This window comes from Triturus cristatus, chromosome 3_2 (assembly GCF_964204655.1).
Source record: "Triturus cristatus chromosome 3_2, aTriCri1.1, whole genome shotgun sequence".
NCBI classification, from domain to species: domain Eukaryota; kingdom Metazoa; phylum Chordata; class Amphibia; order Caudata; family Salamandridae; genus Triturus; species Triturus cristatus.
The window spans coordinates 858,766,423-858,785,613 of NC_140584.1; the positions used below are offsets into that span (position 1 = coordinate 858,766,423).

Consider the following 19,191-nt stretch of genomic DNA (forward strand, 5'->3'; position numbering starts at 1 on the left):
TTACTTGCAGAAGGTACATTGCCTTGGACTCTAAAATATGTATACAATGGCAGTACTGAGGGCTTACATATTGTGTATGCCAGCAGCACAGAGAACTCTACAGCAGATACCCAAAGCAAGGTGACACCAATCAAGGGCACTTGGAAAAAATCTAGTAGAAAAAACTTTGAAATGGAGACCACATACTGTGGCAGTGCAGAAAAACAGCATGAAGGGACTGGAGATTGCACCCTATACATGGCAATGGCTCATCCCCGAAGACAACAAACTTATCTTTAGATGTTATGTTACAATTCAATTCAAGGGATCACTTACTTAACACATTCTGCACTTTGGCAACAACACTGCTAGGCGGGGTAGGAGTTGTCTTCTCAGAGAAGTCGCAGGAATACAGAACATTATCCACCGTTGTTCCATGTTCACTGTAGTTCAGCAGCTCATAATGTTTTGTATTCTGAGGTAGAAACAATAATTAACATCTTTAAACTTTAGTAAACAGTATTTCATATCTACCACAGACTTCTCAAAAAACAGAAAAGAACACCAGTATTCATGCATAGCAGCAACACACATGCTTCATGCCAGACAGTAGTCAGGAAAAGATTAACACATGGCATTAAGGTCTAATTCAATACAGAACTGTAGCAACATTCTACAGTGCTGGTGGGGGCTTCATGGCAAACTGGCTATTTGCACCACCTCTTACTGTTAAAGCAGGAAGCCCACTCAAAACTGCCACTTGTCAGCTCTCCATTCAGAACAGAATGTGTATTTGGAGAGAGCACATCCACCCAAAGTGATTTCATGAAGCTATTGACAGATAACTGATACTTTTTGCTGCCTAACTCAATGGTGTTCATTTTTATCAAAGTCGAATGGATGAATGGCTAAGCATGACCGCTGGGAATCCAATCTATGACCATGGGTTTAAACTCCGATCCATGCAGGGGACTCTTTGGTCCCTTGTACCACCAGACCTGGCACTGCATACACACCTTTTGACAAGGCCGAGTACTATGCCAAGCATGCAGATTTCTATTTTTTACAGGAAAATGTGGTTCACTTGGCTTCCTTTAAACAAATATTCCAATGATTTGGATGCAGCCAATGGTAGGCTTCTAATGAACTATTCACAAAAACGCATGACCTTTTACCTGTATGATTTACTGAGAAATATAAATATGATTTTCTGGACCACAAATTTGCCATTCCTCACAGCCCTACATCCTCAAGGCCAATATAGATATTTCACAATATTTTATTGCTCATCCAGTAGAGCACCATACTGATGGACTCAATGTGCATATAGAGTGCATCCCACCCATATCGGGTGATGGTCACAACTCCCTTTATCTGCCAGTACATTTTATTGATAAAAGATCTTTTCAGCATCAGCTGAAAGAGGTTGACGTACCAAGAACACGGTTTCCCTTAAGGCAGGAACAAAATGTAGGAAAGGATACCACCACCAAGGGTGCTGCCAACTCTATTTACACCAAGGTGAAGATGGGGACCTGGATTACTCTTATAGTAAAGAAGGTAAACTGAGCAAGAAAAAACATACCAATGCCATGCTGACATTTTCCCTAAAGACGAACTCTGCATGTGCAGGAGTCACCAGGTTCTGCAACCCAGGAGACCTGTAATTGCAACCTAAAGGAACCATCAGGATCATGATAACTGCAAAAGGAATCCAGAATGGGCATTTATCTAATGAACCTGCCCGGTGCTCTTTAATGCCTACATGGCCCCATTGATCAGTTTGATATCGTCCTTTAATATCGAGACCATCTCATATGCGGACGATACGCAGTTAATCCTGGTCCTAGATAAAAACACACAGGTAGAAGAACATTTCTGCTTATGTCTCACTGCAACTTTCCAATGGATGAAAACCAACCATCTAAAGTGCAACTCAGAAAAGACGGAAATCCTACCATTGGGAGAAGGAAACGCCTTCTCTCCCAATATATGTGGCCGGCGGCCAGCTGATACCTCCTACACCCACCCCTCAATACAGTAAAATTAGCTAGAAACCTGGGAATTAAATTTGATGCTAAGCTATCCTTCAACCAACAATCATTAGCAGTAGCTGGGACCTGCTTTCACATTATAAAATCACTCAAGAAATGTTTTGATTTGCTCTCCATCACAGCTAGACAGGCGGTGGCCCTAATCACGTCTAGATTGGACTAATGCAACAGCCTCTATGCTGGGGCCAACAAGTGAGTCTTACACAAGCTCCAAATGGTTCAACATGAAGCAGCCCGTCTAGTGCTAAAAGGGCCAAGGAGATCATCTGCATCAATGGCCCTAGAAACACTACACTGGCTGCCTATCCATAAAAGAGTTTTGTTTAAGATTTTGATCATCACCTTCAGAATATTTCACTCATCAGGACCACAATATCTCTGGGTCCAGATTTGAGCGTTATCTTCCTCCGCAGAACCTTCGATCCTCTAACGCCAATCTATTAAAACCACCAGCGTTTAGATGTCTCAAAAGGAGAAAAATCACTTGCAGTGATAGGCTCCAAAGCATGCCCTATGCAGAGCACTTATCTAACTCCTCTTTTCACTCTCAGATACCCAGTTCATGTTTCAACTCAGCGATCCCCCTAGCGCCATGATGCTCCCCAGAGTGACAGTTGCGCTTTACAAATGTTCGATTACATTACACCTCCCTGTTTCACTTATGTTTGACCTGTGCCCTGCACACCTCCTTCATAATCCTTGAATGCTGAATGCTTCTCAGATAACTGGATTTCCAATTTCAGAATGTTAGAGGAACACTACGGTTGCTTCCTTCTCAAGAGACACCTGGTGAGCCCTTCCTGGACCTGGAGCTCAAATGTCGACCAAGACTTTGCAAGTGGCCACTGTGCACAGAGCACTAGAAAAATTGGACTGTTGCCAGTCTTCTCCAAGATTTGGGATGCTAAATGTTATGCATTACACTTGCATAGTGAAAATGCCTCACATTTTGACAGAGAGAAAAAGAGCCTTACCTGAAATATACACAAGTGGGCGGCAGGTAGCCAAAGTGGAGATATGCATCTCCTACACCAGTGTTTCCCAAACTGGGGTCCGAGGACCCCCAGGGGTCCGTGGCACATTCCCAGGGGGTCCTCAGCCAGTAATTTTAAAAGCACTGCAAAGTTCTTTGTGAAATTAGCAGTTTTCGAGCAACTATAAAAGTGTCAAGAAAATGCCAGTGATTAATGTACCTGCTGGAGAGAGATGAGAGTTTTGTCCAGTGGCAGCTTTGACTTATCTAATGTGACACAGAGTTAATATGCCTACTGCAAGGAACGTGTACAATGCATTTTAAAAAACAGTATTTTATGTGCATAGGTCACAGAGATTCTTTCGTCACTGTGCAATTCATAAGGGACAATCGTAATCTAGCAGTGTCCTATACACGGTCATCAAAGAGCTGCTTGCAAACTGCATGGTAAAAGTTAGCAACATATGTTTATTCCCAGTCTATCATTATCCTGATGCTGCTATGTTACCACTTCCTGCACATGAACAATTTTGTAATGCTGTTTTGTCACTTCTATCTGTGCTGCGTAATGCAGCACACATGGAAGTTACAAAACGTCATTTTTATTAAAGATTGTTTATGTGCAGGAAGGGTCACCTTCCTGAACATAAACAATCAAAGGTGTTTTGCTTTTTCCGTTGGAAAAAGTAAAAACGAGGAGAAATAAGGCATTTCTCCTCATTTCGCAAAGTTAAGACCAGGTTTTTCATGGTCTTAATTTGGGTGCTGTCTCCTATTTAAGCTGACCTTGTAAATAGAGGGCAGCGTCAAAATCAATGGGTGTTGGAGTGAAACGCCCACTGTAACTCCCACTGCCCACCTTTTTCACGCTAAGCATTGCGTGATAGGGGGCCTTATTTACAAGGCAGCTTAAGCCACAATAAGTGGCTTAACGCTGCCTTGTAAATAAGGCGAAGCCCCTATTGCCACAGGAAAATCGCTGAAAGTGACGTTCCCATGGCGATAGGGACTTGTAAATATGCCCCTGAAATCCTTAGTAATTCGAGTATTTGTTTTGTGTGCACGCGTGTTTTTATTTGTTTTGAATTACTGTTTTAATGTTTGAAATTTAAACCCTACAAATTGCTTGGGGGTCCCCGGCTTTCAGTGGTGACTCAATGGGGGTCCTCAGGAGTCAAAAGTTTGGGAACCACTGTCCTACACCAATGATACTAAGGGCACACATGAGCACCTACAGACTTAAAATATAAAGCATGTGCATAAACATACCAGCAAGTGGTTGGTGTTGTGTTATGTGCCATGGTTTATTGTCACTATTGAGTGAGGTGAAAACACACGACAAAGGAGGTCAATATTCAAGAGCTACCCACAAAATACATTACACAAGGTGTACTGTTAGTTCGTTTAGGATGGCTGGCGATGTTAAATGTCCGGCCAGCTGGCAATGCCCCAACAAGCTGGTTAGGTAGGGGGTTTCCTGTCGACAAAGAGCTTTTCACCCAAGACAAATTCTTTATTTCAGCCCTTTTTTGGTCAACGCCGGAAATGTGGTCAGTTCCCCTCAGGTCAAGGATGTAGCGGCAACAGTTTTGCCCAATTTGTAGCTTTAACACTGTTGCAGTAGCTATTCTGGAGAACAAAGACTATCATAAGAGTAACCCTTTGCCACAAAATCAGTCAGGCAGGATGCCATGAAAGAGGGTACAGAAAATCTTTTTGCAAGATGCACTGTTCAGGTTGATCACTCATATTAATCCAATGAGACAAACAGAAAATGTCTTAAAGAGATAAACTATTTGAACGTAAAAGACCAGTGTGTTCAATTAAGAATCAAATGAAAAAAGCATTACAAATTGTCTCAGGCACCCAGCAAAAATTACATTTTTAGAATGTAGCCAATGGTAGAAAGCAGTATTTCAGAAACCCTCCCATTTTAAATTTCACTGAATTCCTTTACAAGTCCAGATTTTTTCATGAACTGAGTGTTTCTGCTCCAGGTCATGAAAAAGAACAAGTTACAAACCTTAGGTTTCTGGTGGAATTTCTAACTGCAGAGTTGCCACCTTGTGAATTCCCCTCAGGCTCCAGAAAACTCAAAAGTAGTGATTCTGTGCATTGCTAGGTGGTGCCATGTGACTGAACTGCGCCACCATTCTGCTCTGAAGTGCTGACCAGAGCAGAAATAATCGTGCTATGCTAGAGTCTTTCATTAACTTTTACACCCTTAGAAGCAGAGCCCATCAGCAGACGGAATGAACATGTAACACAGAACGGAGAGGTGGTAGTGCGGTTGAAATTGTTCTTTTAATGGATACTTCTAACAGCAGATTCCTCAGTTTGTGAAAAGATACCAAAGTAGTACCTCCCAAGGTGGGTCTGTGGAACGGCTCAGACCAAAAAGTCTTGCAGGCCAGAGTGGGCAAAATGCTCATCTCAACAAGCCTGACTCTCAAGGCTGTAAAGCTTTGCAAACGTGTGCGCTGATGCCCAAGTAGCTACTGACAAATGTACAGGACAGACATTTCACAAGCCAATGCGATGGTAGTACCTTTGGCTCTAGTGCAGTGGGCTCTAGGACTTTTTGAAGGCTGCTTCTGCACCTCCTTGCCTTGTCTCAGAGAACTCCACAAACAGTTGATGGGCCATCCAATGTTCTCTGGTACGATCACTGTGAAAACTGAGTGCCTTTGTAGGGGCCAAACAGTAGAATCTCTCTTCCTCGTTTAAGGGATGAGGCAGAGCAAAATGGTTGGAAGCATGATGGCTCATTCAACATGAAAAGCAGTCACCACATTTATTAGGAATGCAGCTCGAGTACTTAACATCAGTTTGTCTGGAAAAAAGGTAAGATAGAGTGGCTGGACTGAAAGTGCCTGAAGATCCTCAGATGTTGGTATTGCAACCAGGAAGACGTTTTTTGGGTGAGTAGGTGCAATGGCCAACTGTGTCTTTGTTCTATTAGAAACGTCAGAAGCAGATTTAAGTTCAACTTGGGCATCACAAAGGGTGTAGATGGAAACACGTTGGAAACCTTTAAAAGATGCATCACAACGATAGATTTTAAGGACAGTTGGTCTGGCAAATGTAAAAGGGCAGAAATCCCAAACAGATCATATTTAACAGCGCCCAGAGCAAGTCCTTGCTGGGCTAAAAATAAAGCAAACACCACATCTGACAGTACTGCCTGCAATGGAGTCAACTGACAGGCACCACACCAAGCCACAAACTTGTCCCAGTATCTTGCATATACAGGTGTCGTTGAAGGACACCTAGCTGCCAAAATGACAATAACTATCTCAGGAGGAAGGTCAAAAGGGATCCACTGCAACCGCTCAATCTCCATGCAGAAAGGTGCAGGTTGCACAGGCTCGAGTACAGGACCCTGCTCAGCTGTTGTGACAGAAGGTCCTCCAGATCAGGGACAAATGCTCAATCCCAGGAACCTTCTGGCCCAGACTCGAGCCACTAAAATGACTTGGACGGGCTGTTCCTAATCGCCTTTCAAATTTTGGGGTATGAGAGAGAGAGAGGAGGGATGGCATACAGAAGCCCAGTGCTCCACTGTAGGTAATCACAAGAGCTTTGGTGGAAACTCTAGTGTGTTGATACTGCATTCTTAGCAGTAGCGAATAATTAGAGTCAGGTTTCTCTCCACTGTTGGAAGATGCCTGTGCCACCTTTAGTTTTAGCTGCCATTCGTGATCCACTAGGTACAGAGAGCGGGAGTTGGTCTGTCCTGGCATTTAAAGATACTGCAAGGTGATGTACTACCAGAGAAATACCCTGATTCAGCCAGCTCCAGAGGCAGACAGTCTCTTGGCTCAAGACCCAGGACCTGCCCCCCTTGTTGAAGTACCACATGATGGCAGTGCTGTCCGTCCAAAGCTGTACTGGCCGTCCCTTGATGGAGGGAAAGAAGGCCTTCAAAGCCAAGCAATTTGCCCACAACTGGGTGGGGAATGGAGAGGGGTCTTCCACATGCCCAACTGTGGTTGGGCAGCCACCTTTGACACCTGGATGGAATCTTGACAGCTTTCCTGGGTGCTGGGCCCACTGAGACTTCAGGTCCCACTTCAAAGCTCACGTACCACCTGGCATGACCGGCATGCAGGAGGCTAGTAGGCCCAATAACCTCAGAGCCACTTTCACTGAGATCCATGACAGAGGATGAAACATCAGGATCATAGCCTGAATGCCCTGGACTCATTGTTCTGGAGGAAATACTTGAAAATGCACCATGTGCAGTATAGTGCAGATGAAGAGAAGCCTCTGTAAAGGAGTCAAGTGTGATTTCAGCAAACTGACTGAGAACCTTGAAGATGTAAGGAGGTTTGCCATTGCCTGGTACGCAACTAACTGTAGCAAGCTCACCTTCAAAAGACAGTTGTCAAGAAAGGGGTAGACTGGTACCCAAGACTTCCAAAGATGGGCAGCAATCACCGCCATCACCCTTGTGAGCACCCAAGGGACACTGATAAGGTCGAAAGGGAGCACGGCAAACTGAAAGTGCTCAGCTCCACCATGAAATGCAGGTAGCTTCTGTGGCCCTGCAGGAGGGGGGTGTGAAAATAAGTGTCCACCACTACCATCCAGTTTCCAGGACTGAGAGAACCTGGGCCACGGTGAGCATTTTGGATTTGTTCTTGCGCAGCAAGGTATTGAGTTGCGAAGATTTAGTATAGGACGGAGGCTCCTGTCCTTTTTACTTCCTAGCAGGAATAGCACTCAGTCCCTAATTCCAAGGCGTATACCCTCTCTATGGCTCCTTTGGCCCAAGAATTCTGCCCTACTTAGCATAATGCAGACAAGTGGTCTTCTTAGAAGTGGTCTGAAGTACACTGCAGGTACGGTGGGTTGAAAAGGAATAGCAGGGTGTTGTTGCATTGGACAACCTGCCGGACCCATTTGTTGGATGTAATTTGCTGTCACCCATGCAGGAAGTGGTTGATCCTGCCTCCTATTGTATGGCTGTGCACCAATAAGGGAGCAATAAAGGGGCTTGGATGTTATGGCTGGAGGGGACGGAAGTTTGAGATGAGCCCTGTACTGGTGGCCAGGTCTAAGTCTGTTAGGCCCATGGCACCGGACCTCGTAAGGGCTGGGAGACCTGCTGTGTGGGCAGTGGAGCCTGACGTTGCCAACAGTCCAAATCCTTGCCCGTTTACATTTTTGGAGGCATTGCCTGACTGGAACTGAAAGGCCCAAAGAACAGGCCCTGGCCCGGCTAAATCTGTGTTCTCACCATATAGAGAGGAGCTGTCAAAAGATATGCCCATCAAGGGTGCTTGGATGTCTCCCGAGAAGCCAGTGGACCCCATCCACATGCGGCATCGAGGGACCACGCTGGTTCCCACAGCCCTACCAAGACTGCCCATGGTGTCCAGGCCTGAGTGAATGACATTAGGTGGCACCCTGACCATCTTGAATGGTTTGAGCTAGAGAAGCCTAAATCTCCAGGAAATGGCAAGATCTCACCCATCATGTCCCACAGTATATGGGTGTAGCAACTTAAACGGAGCCTTGCTGGGGAGAACAAAAGAGTTTCGAATCTATCCACTTGTTTTGATTTTGTCAGGTGGCATGGTTAGAAAGGCGTTTAAGTTCGCTATAATTATGGATGCCTGTACCACCACACTTTCAGGTATTGGGTGGTGCGTTAGGAAGTCTGGGTCTCCTGGCTTGTCAGTGCTGGCGGATGACATACCGGATGACTGGAGAAACACAGCGAGGTTTAGCCCAAGTGCCCAGAAGAGTGTCAGTAAGGGCTTCAATGAAAGACAACAGAGGTTTGATTAGTGACTAGTCCGGCTGTAGGATCTCTGTTAATGTTTGTTTTTACCTAAATAGTGGGGATGTGAATGTTGAGGGCCTCAACAGCCCTTTTGATGACTGTAGCAAATGAAGAGCTTTACACGGTTGGAGCCCTGTGGTGGGGTAGAGTGGGGGGAAGGTGGGGTTAGAGAACCAGCCCAATATCCGATTAGGTGTCAAACCCACTGGCATCTTGTAGGCCCTGTATCAGTTAAAATCATAGGACGGGGCAAACCCTCACCCATCACTAGCACTTTCACCTCCGTAAGGCTGACTCAGCTTGTGTAACATCTGCGCACAATTGCAAGGCAAATGAACAATGTCTGAGTCCAAAGGTGTGCCAGAGGGAGACGGAAGCATGCTAAAGATGTGCAGCACGGCTTCTTGATAGGCCTCGACCTATTGCCTCGTGGCCGACAGACCCGGGATCGCAGGGTGCCTCAGAACTACAGCTGGATTCGGCCTTTCAGTGAAGCGGGAGCGAGACTTAGAGGCTCAGTTACGCCCTTCTGCCTGATATCAAGAGTGGCAGGAAGGAGCAGAGCCCTGCTTGAACTTTTGTTTCTTCTTCGACTTATCCGAAGACTTCGACCTTGATGAAGATTTATCTTGCTACCAGGTCCTTGAATTTGACCTGGAGAGAGACCGGCGAGGAGCCTTCTAATGTTTCGTCACGTAGAGCTTTGCCTCACGCCTGTGGAAGGCCTTAAGGTTCATCTGGGCGCAGGCTTTGGAGTTGTGAAAAGAACCTAAACACTAGAAGCTCCGCTCATGGGTATCGGTCACAAATATTTGTTGCGAAAGCCCCAAAAAGGTTTGAATCCTGTTGTCTGGGGGGGGGGTAACATGCTTACACACTAGAAAACAGTTTGGAGAATAATCTCTTCACCTACTGAAGGAGGAGCAGAGCTACGGATCTATGTCTGAAGGCAAGTAAATAAAGGCACTGATATCAGCATGCATGGGTTGCACTTATATGCAGGCTCATTTGTCACTTCCAGAGAACAATGGTTCCAGCTCAACGACCGTCCGGGGTACCGACGGAGAGAGCGTGCCCCCCTTCCCTGAGTTGTTACCAGGTTGAGGTGAGGGTGGATATCCAACTATTTGGATATACCCAGTAATACTGAAGACATATGAACGGATTACTGGTGTAGTATCAATATTTATTGTTCGTTTGTCTAAGCACCAAATAGCAGCAGCTTATTGTTTACACACGGTCCTGAAGAAAGCCCGGATACTTCTCTACAGATCAATAGGGCTGAAACATGTTTACCTTTTACATCGAGCAGTTTAAAGCTCTATATTGCTCTATTTGCACTGCTTTTTAACCCCGATGGTGAAACCTACAAAATAAAAATATTTTGGTTCTTACCACTCAGTTTTAACTTCACCACACTTTTTCCTCAATTAGCTTATTGTTTGCGCTGCTGTTTTCTCACTCCACTCACCGCATAAGGGACTAAAAAGGATCTCCTTTGTATACAGCCTCATCTTTACATACGACATCCCTGGACTCCTCCCTCACAGTGAGGGGGTTGTAGCCCTCGGTGGAACTAGGTTTTTCCATCGGGAGAAAGAACTCCATGATGAAGCATGTCACCTAGGGTGAGTGAGGGTTCCAGCCCTATAAAGGGATTTTTCCTAGTGGGAGTTTACCATAACTAACCTCTGTCACTTGTGATCATTGTTCACTCTTCGACCCAAGATAGTGCTTTGTGTTTTGTAGCAAACTTGATTGGGGTATTACTATCTTGCAGGTCTATAAACTTTTCTCCCTTGGACCCTCCCCCATTGTTGTGTTTTCGATAATGTAGAGTAACAAGGTGCCACCTACCAGCATGCAGGACCACTGTTTTTGAGTCTGCCGAATCTAGTCTGGCGCCTAGGGGAAACTTGCTAGGCGAGGGATCTGCATTTAGAAGTATCCATCAGAAATATGAACTTGCATACGGTACAAAAGCCAATTCATTTTACAACGAGAGAACAGTAAAGTAAAGCATTATGAAATCTGGGGCAGTTTTAAGAATGTATCAAATGAATTACAGGGAAACTCACCTCATCATAAAATATGCAGGCATGTTTTCCCGAGACAAAGTTACAATGGCCATAGTTTGTAAGGCACACATGCATATCCGCTCCTGAAAAAAATATTTTCAGATGACAATTCACTCAATGTCTGATTAACTGATTAACATAGATCAGAACCACTTAGTACTGTTTTTTCACTCTGTTGCAAAGATGCAACCTTAACGTGCAAACAAATGTCAATTAGCAATGTTGGATTGCAAACTTGCTGAATAGTCCTAGTGGATTATACTCAATTCATCACGTTTGCCCAGATATACAGGTAAAAGTATATGAAAATGAATATCTGCTCGAATAAATAATGCTCTCTAGTATCAAATGGTGGGAAATAAAAGGTAATACAACTTTAATGACATAACTGGTTGCACACTCCAAGCAATCAAGTGATTACTTCCAGGATGACCAAACTCTGCATTACCTAAAGCGACAGAGGGAGCAGTCCTGCCTAAAGTCTCAGAACTCCAACACTGGCTGCCACCAAAGTAGACACCAGAAAAACCTCTAAGAAATTAGGCAGGGCAGCCAGACCTTCCTACTAAAAAGACTGTGGTGGCACTAGAACAAAGCATCATAGAAGGTTTCACAGGTGAGTGACTTCCTGAAGGCCCCACTGCACTTTGGTAAATGTAGTGGCGAATGCCTGCACATTTGTGGTACATGCAGCTCTAGCATCTTTAATTTCCCTTTTCAATAGTTATGCAGGAGTAAAATGTTGACCAATGTTCAATCTAGTACTAAATGTTTAAACAAAAGGAGAGTGCAGTATTTCACTGGTTAGGAGAGACTAAACAAGGAGAGGAAAGATATAAGAACTACATCTAGCACAGTACTGGTAAGTCTCATACAAAGCACACAACTGGGAAAAGTTAGGTGATCTATTTGAGTTTTACCACAATCTCAATAAAGCTTCAAGCTAGATAAACATAGCTGTATAAATACTTTATCGGGACAGCATCTATTACTTCTGGTAATACATTTGTTAAAAACATGCTTGCTGGCAAATACAGGCACAATCTGTGGACTCTGTATGTCTGTGATTCTAAGTTGGGGTAGTAACACAGATAATCTTATTCAAACTGTGTCTGATCAAGAGAACCTAGCATTTCATTTCTCTCAATAGTGGTTGAAAGCCATTTGAATTTTTAACTGGATCATGCAAAAGCCCTTAAGATGAGTATTCTTGTTGGATGAAATGTTTATATAAAGCTCAAAATGCCACCTGATCTTTAGAAAAGTTAGGTTTGGATCTACTACATTCTTGCTAAGGTAGAAACAAAGTGGTTGTTTTAAATCATTTCAGGTTTCTTTGCTTGACTTTTGAATGTCAGGTAGGGAAAAAATGCACTTCAGGTAAAGATTGACACATACACGCCTTTTGGTTCCTTGAGGTTAAAACCTATGTACATTGACAAAGGAGAGGGGCTACGATGGTGGACTCATTTGCCTTTGTGACTGTACCATCCAAGTGTTGCTGTAGAAATCAATGAGGGTTCAGTCTGTCAAACCTAGAAATGATTGTAATCACAATGCTCATGCACTACGTATTGAACATCGTGAGTACAAAACAAAAACACATACCCTTGACAGTTTTTTATTTTGAGAACGCTGGCAAAAGCCATGTGAATGAGTAGAATATAATGACATTTCCAGTGTCTCACCTGTCCCAATGTAGAGGGTCCTGTAACACATGCTGACGGCTGCACCCACACCCACCATAAGAGGATAAAAAACAGCCCTGGCTTGGACCTCCCTTCTCTGTGCTGTAAAGAAAAGAAGGCCGATAATTAGAATAGAACACAGATGCATCATTCCATGCTGGGAATGCACTTATTTGCCACACTAGATTATAGACCTTCATAAGTTACAGATTTCTAGATGCACAGCATAGGAGACACACCATTTATTAGGTGGGAGAAAGGAAGAACTGCACTGATTTGAAGGAAGAAATATGCTACTTACCAGTATGTATCTGTTCTTGGCACGTAGAGCTGCAGATCCACACACCAGCATAGTAGATCGCCATCTGGTGTTGGGCTCGGATACTTGCACGTTGTTAATGTCTTGGAAGAAGTCTTTGTAGTCACAAGATAGGTGACTCCTCCCTTGGACGATAGTGTGCATGGCCATCAACTCCATCGTTAGATTGTTTTTCGCCATGATGGGAAATGGAGTTAGTAGAAGAGAAAGAGATATCCATGTGTGATATCTAAGTAAGATAAAGCTGGAACAGATACAGGCCCCGGGGAGGCGTGTGTGGATCTGCAGCTCTACATGCCAAGAACAGATGCATACTGGTAAGTAGCATATTCCGCTCTTTGGCATATGAGCTGCAGATCACACACTAGCATAGACTATATAGCAGTATCTCCCCTAGCGGTGGTCACCTGTATCGGTTGCAGCCTTTTGAAATAAAGTTTTAAGGACAGCTTGGCACACAGAAGCTTGTTGCTTTGCTTGTACGTCAACACAATAGTGTTTAGTGAAGGTGTGTGTTGTAGACCATGTGGCTGCCTTACAAATGTCTTCTAAGGGAATGTTCCCTAAGAATGCCATGGAAGTCCCTAGTTTGCGTGTGGAATGCGCTCTAGGTGGAACTGTTAGTGTGCGCTTAGCTTTCTGGTAGCATATTTGGATACATTTAACTATCCACCTAGCAATCCCAGATTTGGAGATGGGGTTGCCCTTATGTGGTGGAGAGAAAGCTACAAACAATTGTTTTGTGGAAAGATTTAGTTCTGTCAATGTAGTAAAGAAGGGCTCTTTTAACATCTAAGGTATGAAGAGCTCTTTCCGCTACAGAGTCTGGGTTTGGAAAGAACAATAGTAACTCTACTGATTGATTAAGATGAAAAGGAGATAGGACTTTTGGAAGGAATTTTGGATTTGTCCTAAGAACCACTTTGTTACGATGTAATTGTAAGAATGGTTCTTGTATGGTTAAAGCCTGGATTTCACTTACCCTTCTGAGGGATGTGATTGCGTTAAGGAAAGCTACTTTCCATGTGAGGAACTGGAGTTCGCATTTATGTAGAGGTTCAAATGGTGGTCCATTGAGCCTAGTAAGAACAATGTTTAGATTCCACACTGGAGAGGATGGTAATCTGGGAGGAATAATTCTTTTAGGTCCTTCCATGAAGGCTTTGTTCGCAGGGACTCTAAAGAGTGACAAGTGCTGTCGATTTTGTAAGTAAGCTGCTAATGCTGCTAGGTGGAGACGTATAGATGAGTATGCTAAATTACAGCTTTGCAAGTGTAGTAAGTAGCAAATGATGTTCTGGATGGATGCATCCAGTGGGTGTATATTATTGTTAGTGCAGTAAATGGCAAATCTTTTCCATTTTGCAGCATAGCAAGCTCTAGTAGTAGGTCTTCTGGCTTCTTTTATAATGTTCATGCAGTCTGGTGGCAGGTTAAGGTAACCGAACTCTAGGACTTCAGGAGCCAGATCGCCAGATTCAGTTGACCTGGATCTGGATGTCTGATCTCTCCATGGTTCTGGGTTATTAAGGACAGGGAGAGATGCATATTTTGGTGTGGAACTAGAGAGAGTTCCAGTAGTGTTGTGAACCACAGCTGGCATGCCCATGTGGGAGCTACTAGGATCAGTTTGAGAGACTGCTGCCTGAGATTGCATACTACTAGTGGAATGAGTGGGAGAGGCGGAAAAGCGTACGCAAATCTGCCTGACCAGTTCATCCATATCGCATTGCCCTTTGACTCCGGGTGGGGAAACCTGGCGGCGAAGGTTGGGCATTTTGGTGCGTGGCGAACAGATCTATGTCTGGTTGGCCCCATTTGGGAAAAAGGGCAGTAGAACTTGGGGATGTAGTTCCCATTCGTGGATCTGTTGTGTCTGTCGACTTAACAGATCAGCAATCTGATTGTGAACCCCTGGAAGGTGTCCTGCAAATAGGTATATGTTCTAAGGTATGGCCCATCTCCAAATGTTCTGTGCGAGCTGGGACAGCTGCAGAGAATGTGCGCCTCCTCGTTTTTGTATGTAATACATGATAATAATCCACATTTATAAAGCGCGAACAATCACCCGTAAGGGTCTCTAGGCGCTGGGGGCCGTCGGGAAGATTAAGCAAGCTATTGCCCAGAGTCACATGGTGCTGGGCTAATCTGCTGCCGGGGATCGAACCGTGATCACCAGATTCCGGAGTCAGTCGCCCTGGCCGCGGCGCCACACCTCTTCCTCTTAATACATGGCTGTCATGTTCTTCGTCCGGATGAGGACAGCCTTGTTCTGTACATGTAGTTGGAAGGATTTCAGTAATCCTTACAACTAATTGATATGGAGCACTTTCTGTTGAGTGGTCCATTTGCCCTGAGTGGTGTGTCCGAGGAGATGGGCTCCCCATCCTGTGAGTGATGCGTCTGTTGTCAGCACTATCTGTGGAAGAGGCTCTAGGAACGGCCGCCCTTTGGACAAGTTTGTTATGTTCCACCACTGTAGAGAGCGATGTGTGCGGCTGTCCACCAACCCCAGATCTGTGAGTTGTCCGTGAGCCTGGTTCCACTGACGTGCTAGACATTCCTGTAAGGGACGCATTTGAAGTCTTGCATAAGGCACAATGAAGATGCAAGATGCCATCATGCCTATGAGCTGCATGAACACTCTGGCTCGAAGAGAGTGTTGGTTTTGAAATTTTGTGATAAGAGCTTGTATACTGGCTATCCTGGCTGGACTGGGATAAGCTAGGGCTGTGGAGGTGTTTATGGTAGCTCCTAGATATTGGTGTATATGAGAGGGTTGGAGATGAGACTTGGGATAGTTGATCGTGAACCCCAAGTTGTGTAATAGTTGGATGGTTTGGTGAGTGTGTAGAACACATTGGTCTAATGACTTGGCTTTTATTAGCGGGAAGACAAGAATTTGTTATCTTCTGAGATGTGCTGCTACTACTGCAAGACATTTTGTGAATACTCTGGGCGCGGTTGTTACAGCGAATGTAAGGACTGTGAACTGGTAGTGTTGTCTGTCCACCTCAAACCTTAGGTACTTCCTGTGAGCAGGATGTATGGGAATGTGGAAGTAGGCGTCCTTGAGATCTAGTGTGGCAAGGAAATCGCCTTGTTGCAGCAGTGGGAGCACTTGTTGAAAAGTGATCATATGGAAATGATCTGAGTGTATATACAGATTTAGGGGTCTGAGGTTGAGTATTTGTCTCAGAGTTCAGTCCTTTTTGGGGATTAGGAAGTACAGTGAGTATACCCCTGTTCCTTGATGCTCTAAGGGAACTGGCTCTATTGCGTGCTTTTGAAGCAGTGAGAGAACCTCTTGTTTGAGGAGCGTTAGATGGTCTGCAGACATCGGATGCTGTTTGGGTGGTATGTGTGGGGGTTAGCTGTAAGTTCCAGGCAGTAACCATACTGTATAATTTGTCTTACCCACTTGTCTGTTGTGATAGAGTTCCAGACAGGTAGGAACTGTGTTAGTCTGCCCCTGACTGGAGTGGAATGGTCCAGGGGGAGCGGAGGAAAGTCACTGTTTTGTGGCAGGGGAGGTGCGAGTGTTATTACCTCGACCTCGTCCCTTGTTGTTGTTCTCTCTGTATCCGCCTCTAAAATATCCTCAACTGGGTGATGTTTGTGTAGTGGCTTTGAATGTAGATGAGGTGTCTGCACCCATATTTTTGGAGGCTCCTCTGTAGAAGGAGCACCGAAAGGAGCCATGCGTTTGTGGAGACTGTAATGCTCCCATTGACTTAATAGTCTGTGTCCTTTTTCATTTTTTCAAGGGCAGTGTCTACAGCCGGCCCAAATAGCTGTTCTTGGTTGAATGGCTGACTGAGTATGGTAGTTTGTACCTCTGGTTTAAAGCCTGAAATGCGTAGCCAGGCATGTCATCTAAGGTGCACACTGGTGTTAATTGATCTAGAGGCAGTGTCTGCTGCGTCAAGTGCACATTTAATTGACGCATTTGAAATTAGTTTGCCCTCTTGGATAAGGTCACTTGCCTGGGTTTTATACTGGTCAGGCAGATGTTGTACGAGATTTTCTAACTGGTCGTAGTGTACCCTGTCATATTTTGCCAGTAGTGCTTGGGTGTTGGCAATACGCCAGTGGTTAGCTGCTTGTGCTGCTACTCTTTTGCCAGAAGCTTCTAGCAGTTTGGATTCTTTATCCGGGGGTGGTGCATCTCCGGAGGTCTGGGAGTTGGCGCGTTTCTTAGCCTTGGAAACGACTAGAGAATCCAAAGGCAACTGTCCTTTGATGTATGTAGAATCTTCAAGGGCAGGCCTATATTTCTTTTCTATTCTAGGGCTAAGAACACTGGCACGGACGGGGTCTTTAAATACTTCAGGGGCATGCTTAATGACTCCTTTGATCATAGGTAATATTTGCACTGACTTTTGAGATTGTTCAAAAGTATCTAAGAGGAAATCTTCCTCTGGTGCGTCGGAGTGCATTGTAACACCATGATAAAGTGCAGCTCCATTTAATAATTGACCAAACCCCAGGTGATCATCTGGGGGAGATGGTTTTGAGGGATATGGCTGTGGGTCTGGTAGGTCTATTGGGATAGGGAATGCCCAATCATCAAGTGGTGAGGTATTTGGATCCGTGAACGGGTCATTAGGATCCCCCCCAATCCCTAGGTCAACATCATCATCCGGAGGTGGTGTATGTGGTGGAGAAGTTACAGGTAAGGGTGGTGTAGGCAGAGGAGGTGGGTTAGAAGGCAGTGCAGGAGAAGAATGGGGCATAGGCGATGTTGCAGAGTCCTTCTTGTGTACAGGAACTGGAGCAGATGGTGTGTCCAGTTTTCGTTTTTTTTTTACATGGCACAGCCGTGACATGTCCAGTTTTTGGGTTGATCTAAATCTTTTTCTTCCTTGGATCGATGGGATCTGGGTGAAAAAGTTCTTGTTCCTCTGTAACAGTTTTCAGTGCCGATTTTTTCGGTTCCGAGCGAGGTTGTGGTTGATCCTTAAAGGTTTTGGCTTTAGGAGGTGTATCAGAATCCTTAGCGGTTTGTTTCGGTGCCGAGGATGTTAGTTTCGGAGCCGAAGCTGGATCTTTAGGCTTGGGAACCTTCGAAGCCGGCTTATCTATGGGCCTTGGCGTTTTCGGGGCCAATTTGGAGGTGGAAGGCGTCAGAGCCGATTTCAGCGCCGAGTGTTTTTGGCTTCGGTGCCGAAGGGACAATGACGTGCGGTTTGCTCGGTCCCGAGCTACCAGAAGGCTGGTCTTTTTTCTTCGGAGCCGACCCCAGAGGCGGGGCTTCTGAAGGATGTTTTCGGTCTAGACTGGGGCCAACAGGCGAAGTCTTGACCACTGCCTTTGGTTTTGGAGGGGTTGGGGCAGGAGCAGTAGTACTCACACATTGCCCAGGAGTGATGAGGTCGTCTGAGTCTTTTGAATCGGAGATGATTTTGAGATCCTCGGAATCTTCTTCTGGGACATCGGGGCCTTCATCAAAGATGTCCTTTGGTTCTGGAGCTGGTCTCTGTGCCATGATGTGTCTTCTAGCCCTTCGGTCTCGGATGGTCTTTTTGGATCGAAAGGATGCACAGGCTGGACAGCTGGACTCGTCGTGTTCAGGTGATAGGCACAGGTTGCAGACCTTGTGATGGTCACTGTGCGGACATTTTGCTCCACACTGAGGGCATTTTTTGAAAGGCGTCCTTTACATGAGCCGTAGGCCTTACGGCGTGGATAGGCCCACCGACCCGCGTCGACGCCTGGAATCGAGCCGATGAAATAGATGTCGAAGATGAAGGTGATTCGATGGTATTTCTTTAAATTTTGCGCTTCGAGAAGCTTGGAATTGAGATTTCCAACCAGAGCGGAAAAGTTGCATCCCAACCCAATGGCGGGAAAAAACAATCTAACGATGGAATTGATGCCCAGGCGCACTATCGTCCAAGGGAGGAGTCACCTATCTCGGGACTACAAAGACTTCTTCCAAGACAACAACAACGTGCAAACATTCGAGCCCAACACCAGATGGCGATCTACCATGCTAGTGTGTGACCTGCAGCTCGTATGCCTCGAACATAGATTTTCAGGAAAAAGTGCCAAACATCTTCACCTCACTTATGTTCTGTGGTTTTTGGATAAGACTGCCTGGGACAGACATGATGACTGACTGGCTTGCTGGACATACAACTTAAGTCTGTAATGCCAAGGGCAATTTTCAAGCTCCATATTTAAGTGGTTCCAGTGACAGAAGTCCCATAAATATTAGATTGCACAACGTTTCCAAGTCATAGAGATGCATAGCTTTTACAAGCTGTGCTGTCCAGTGTGTTTTATTTTTCATTTTTTACTAGGACT

At 45.1% G+C, this 19,191-nt stretch overlaps 1 protein-coding gene across 2 annotated transcripts in view; it reads right to left on the reverse strand.

Annotated features, from left to right (window-relative positions):
- Window positions 1-19,191, reverse strand: part of PHF12 (PHD finger protein 12) — a 418,108-nt gene that overhangs the window by 30,843 nt on the left and 368,074 nt on the right. For both annotated transcript variants that reach the window (XM_085649156.1, XM_085649157.1), the window contains exons 12-14: window positions 12,564-12,665; window positions 10,876-10,958; window positions 316-454 (exon numbers count right to left, since the gene is read on the reverse strand). In XM_085649156.1, coding sequence (XP_085505282.1) covers window positions 316-454; window positions 10,876-10,958; window positions 12,564-12,665 — 324 coding nt within the window. The remainder of the gene's footprint in view (window positions 1-315; window positions 455-10,875; window positions 10,959-12,563; window positions 12,666-19,191) is intronic.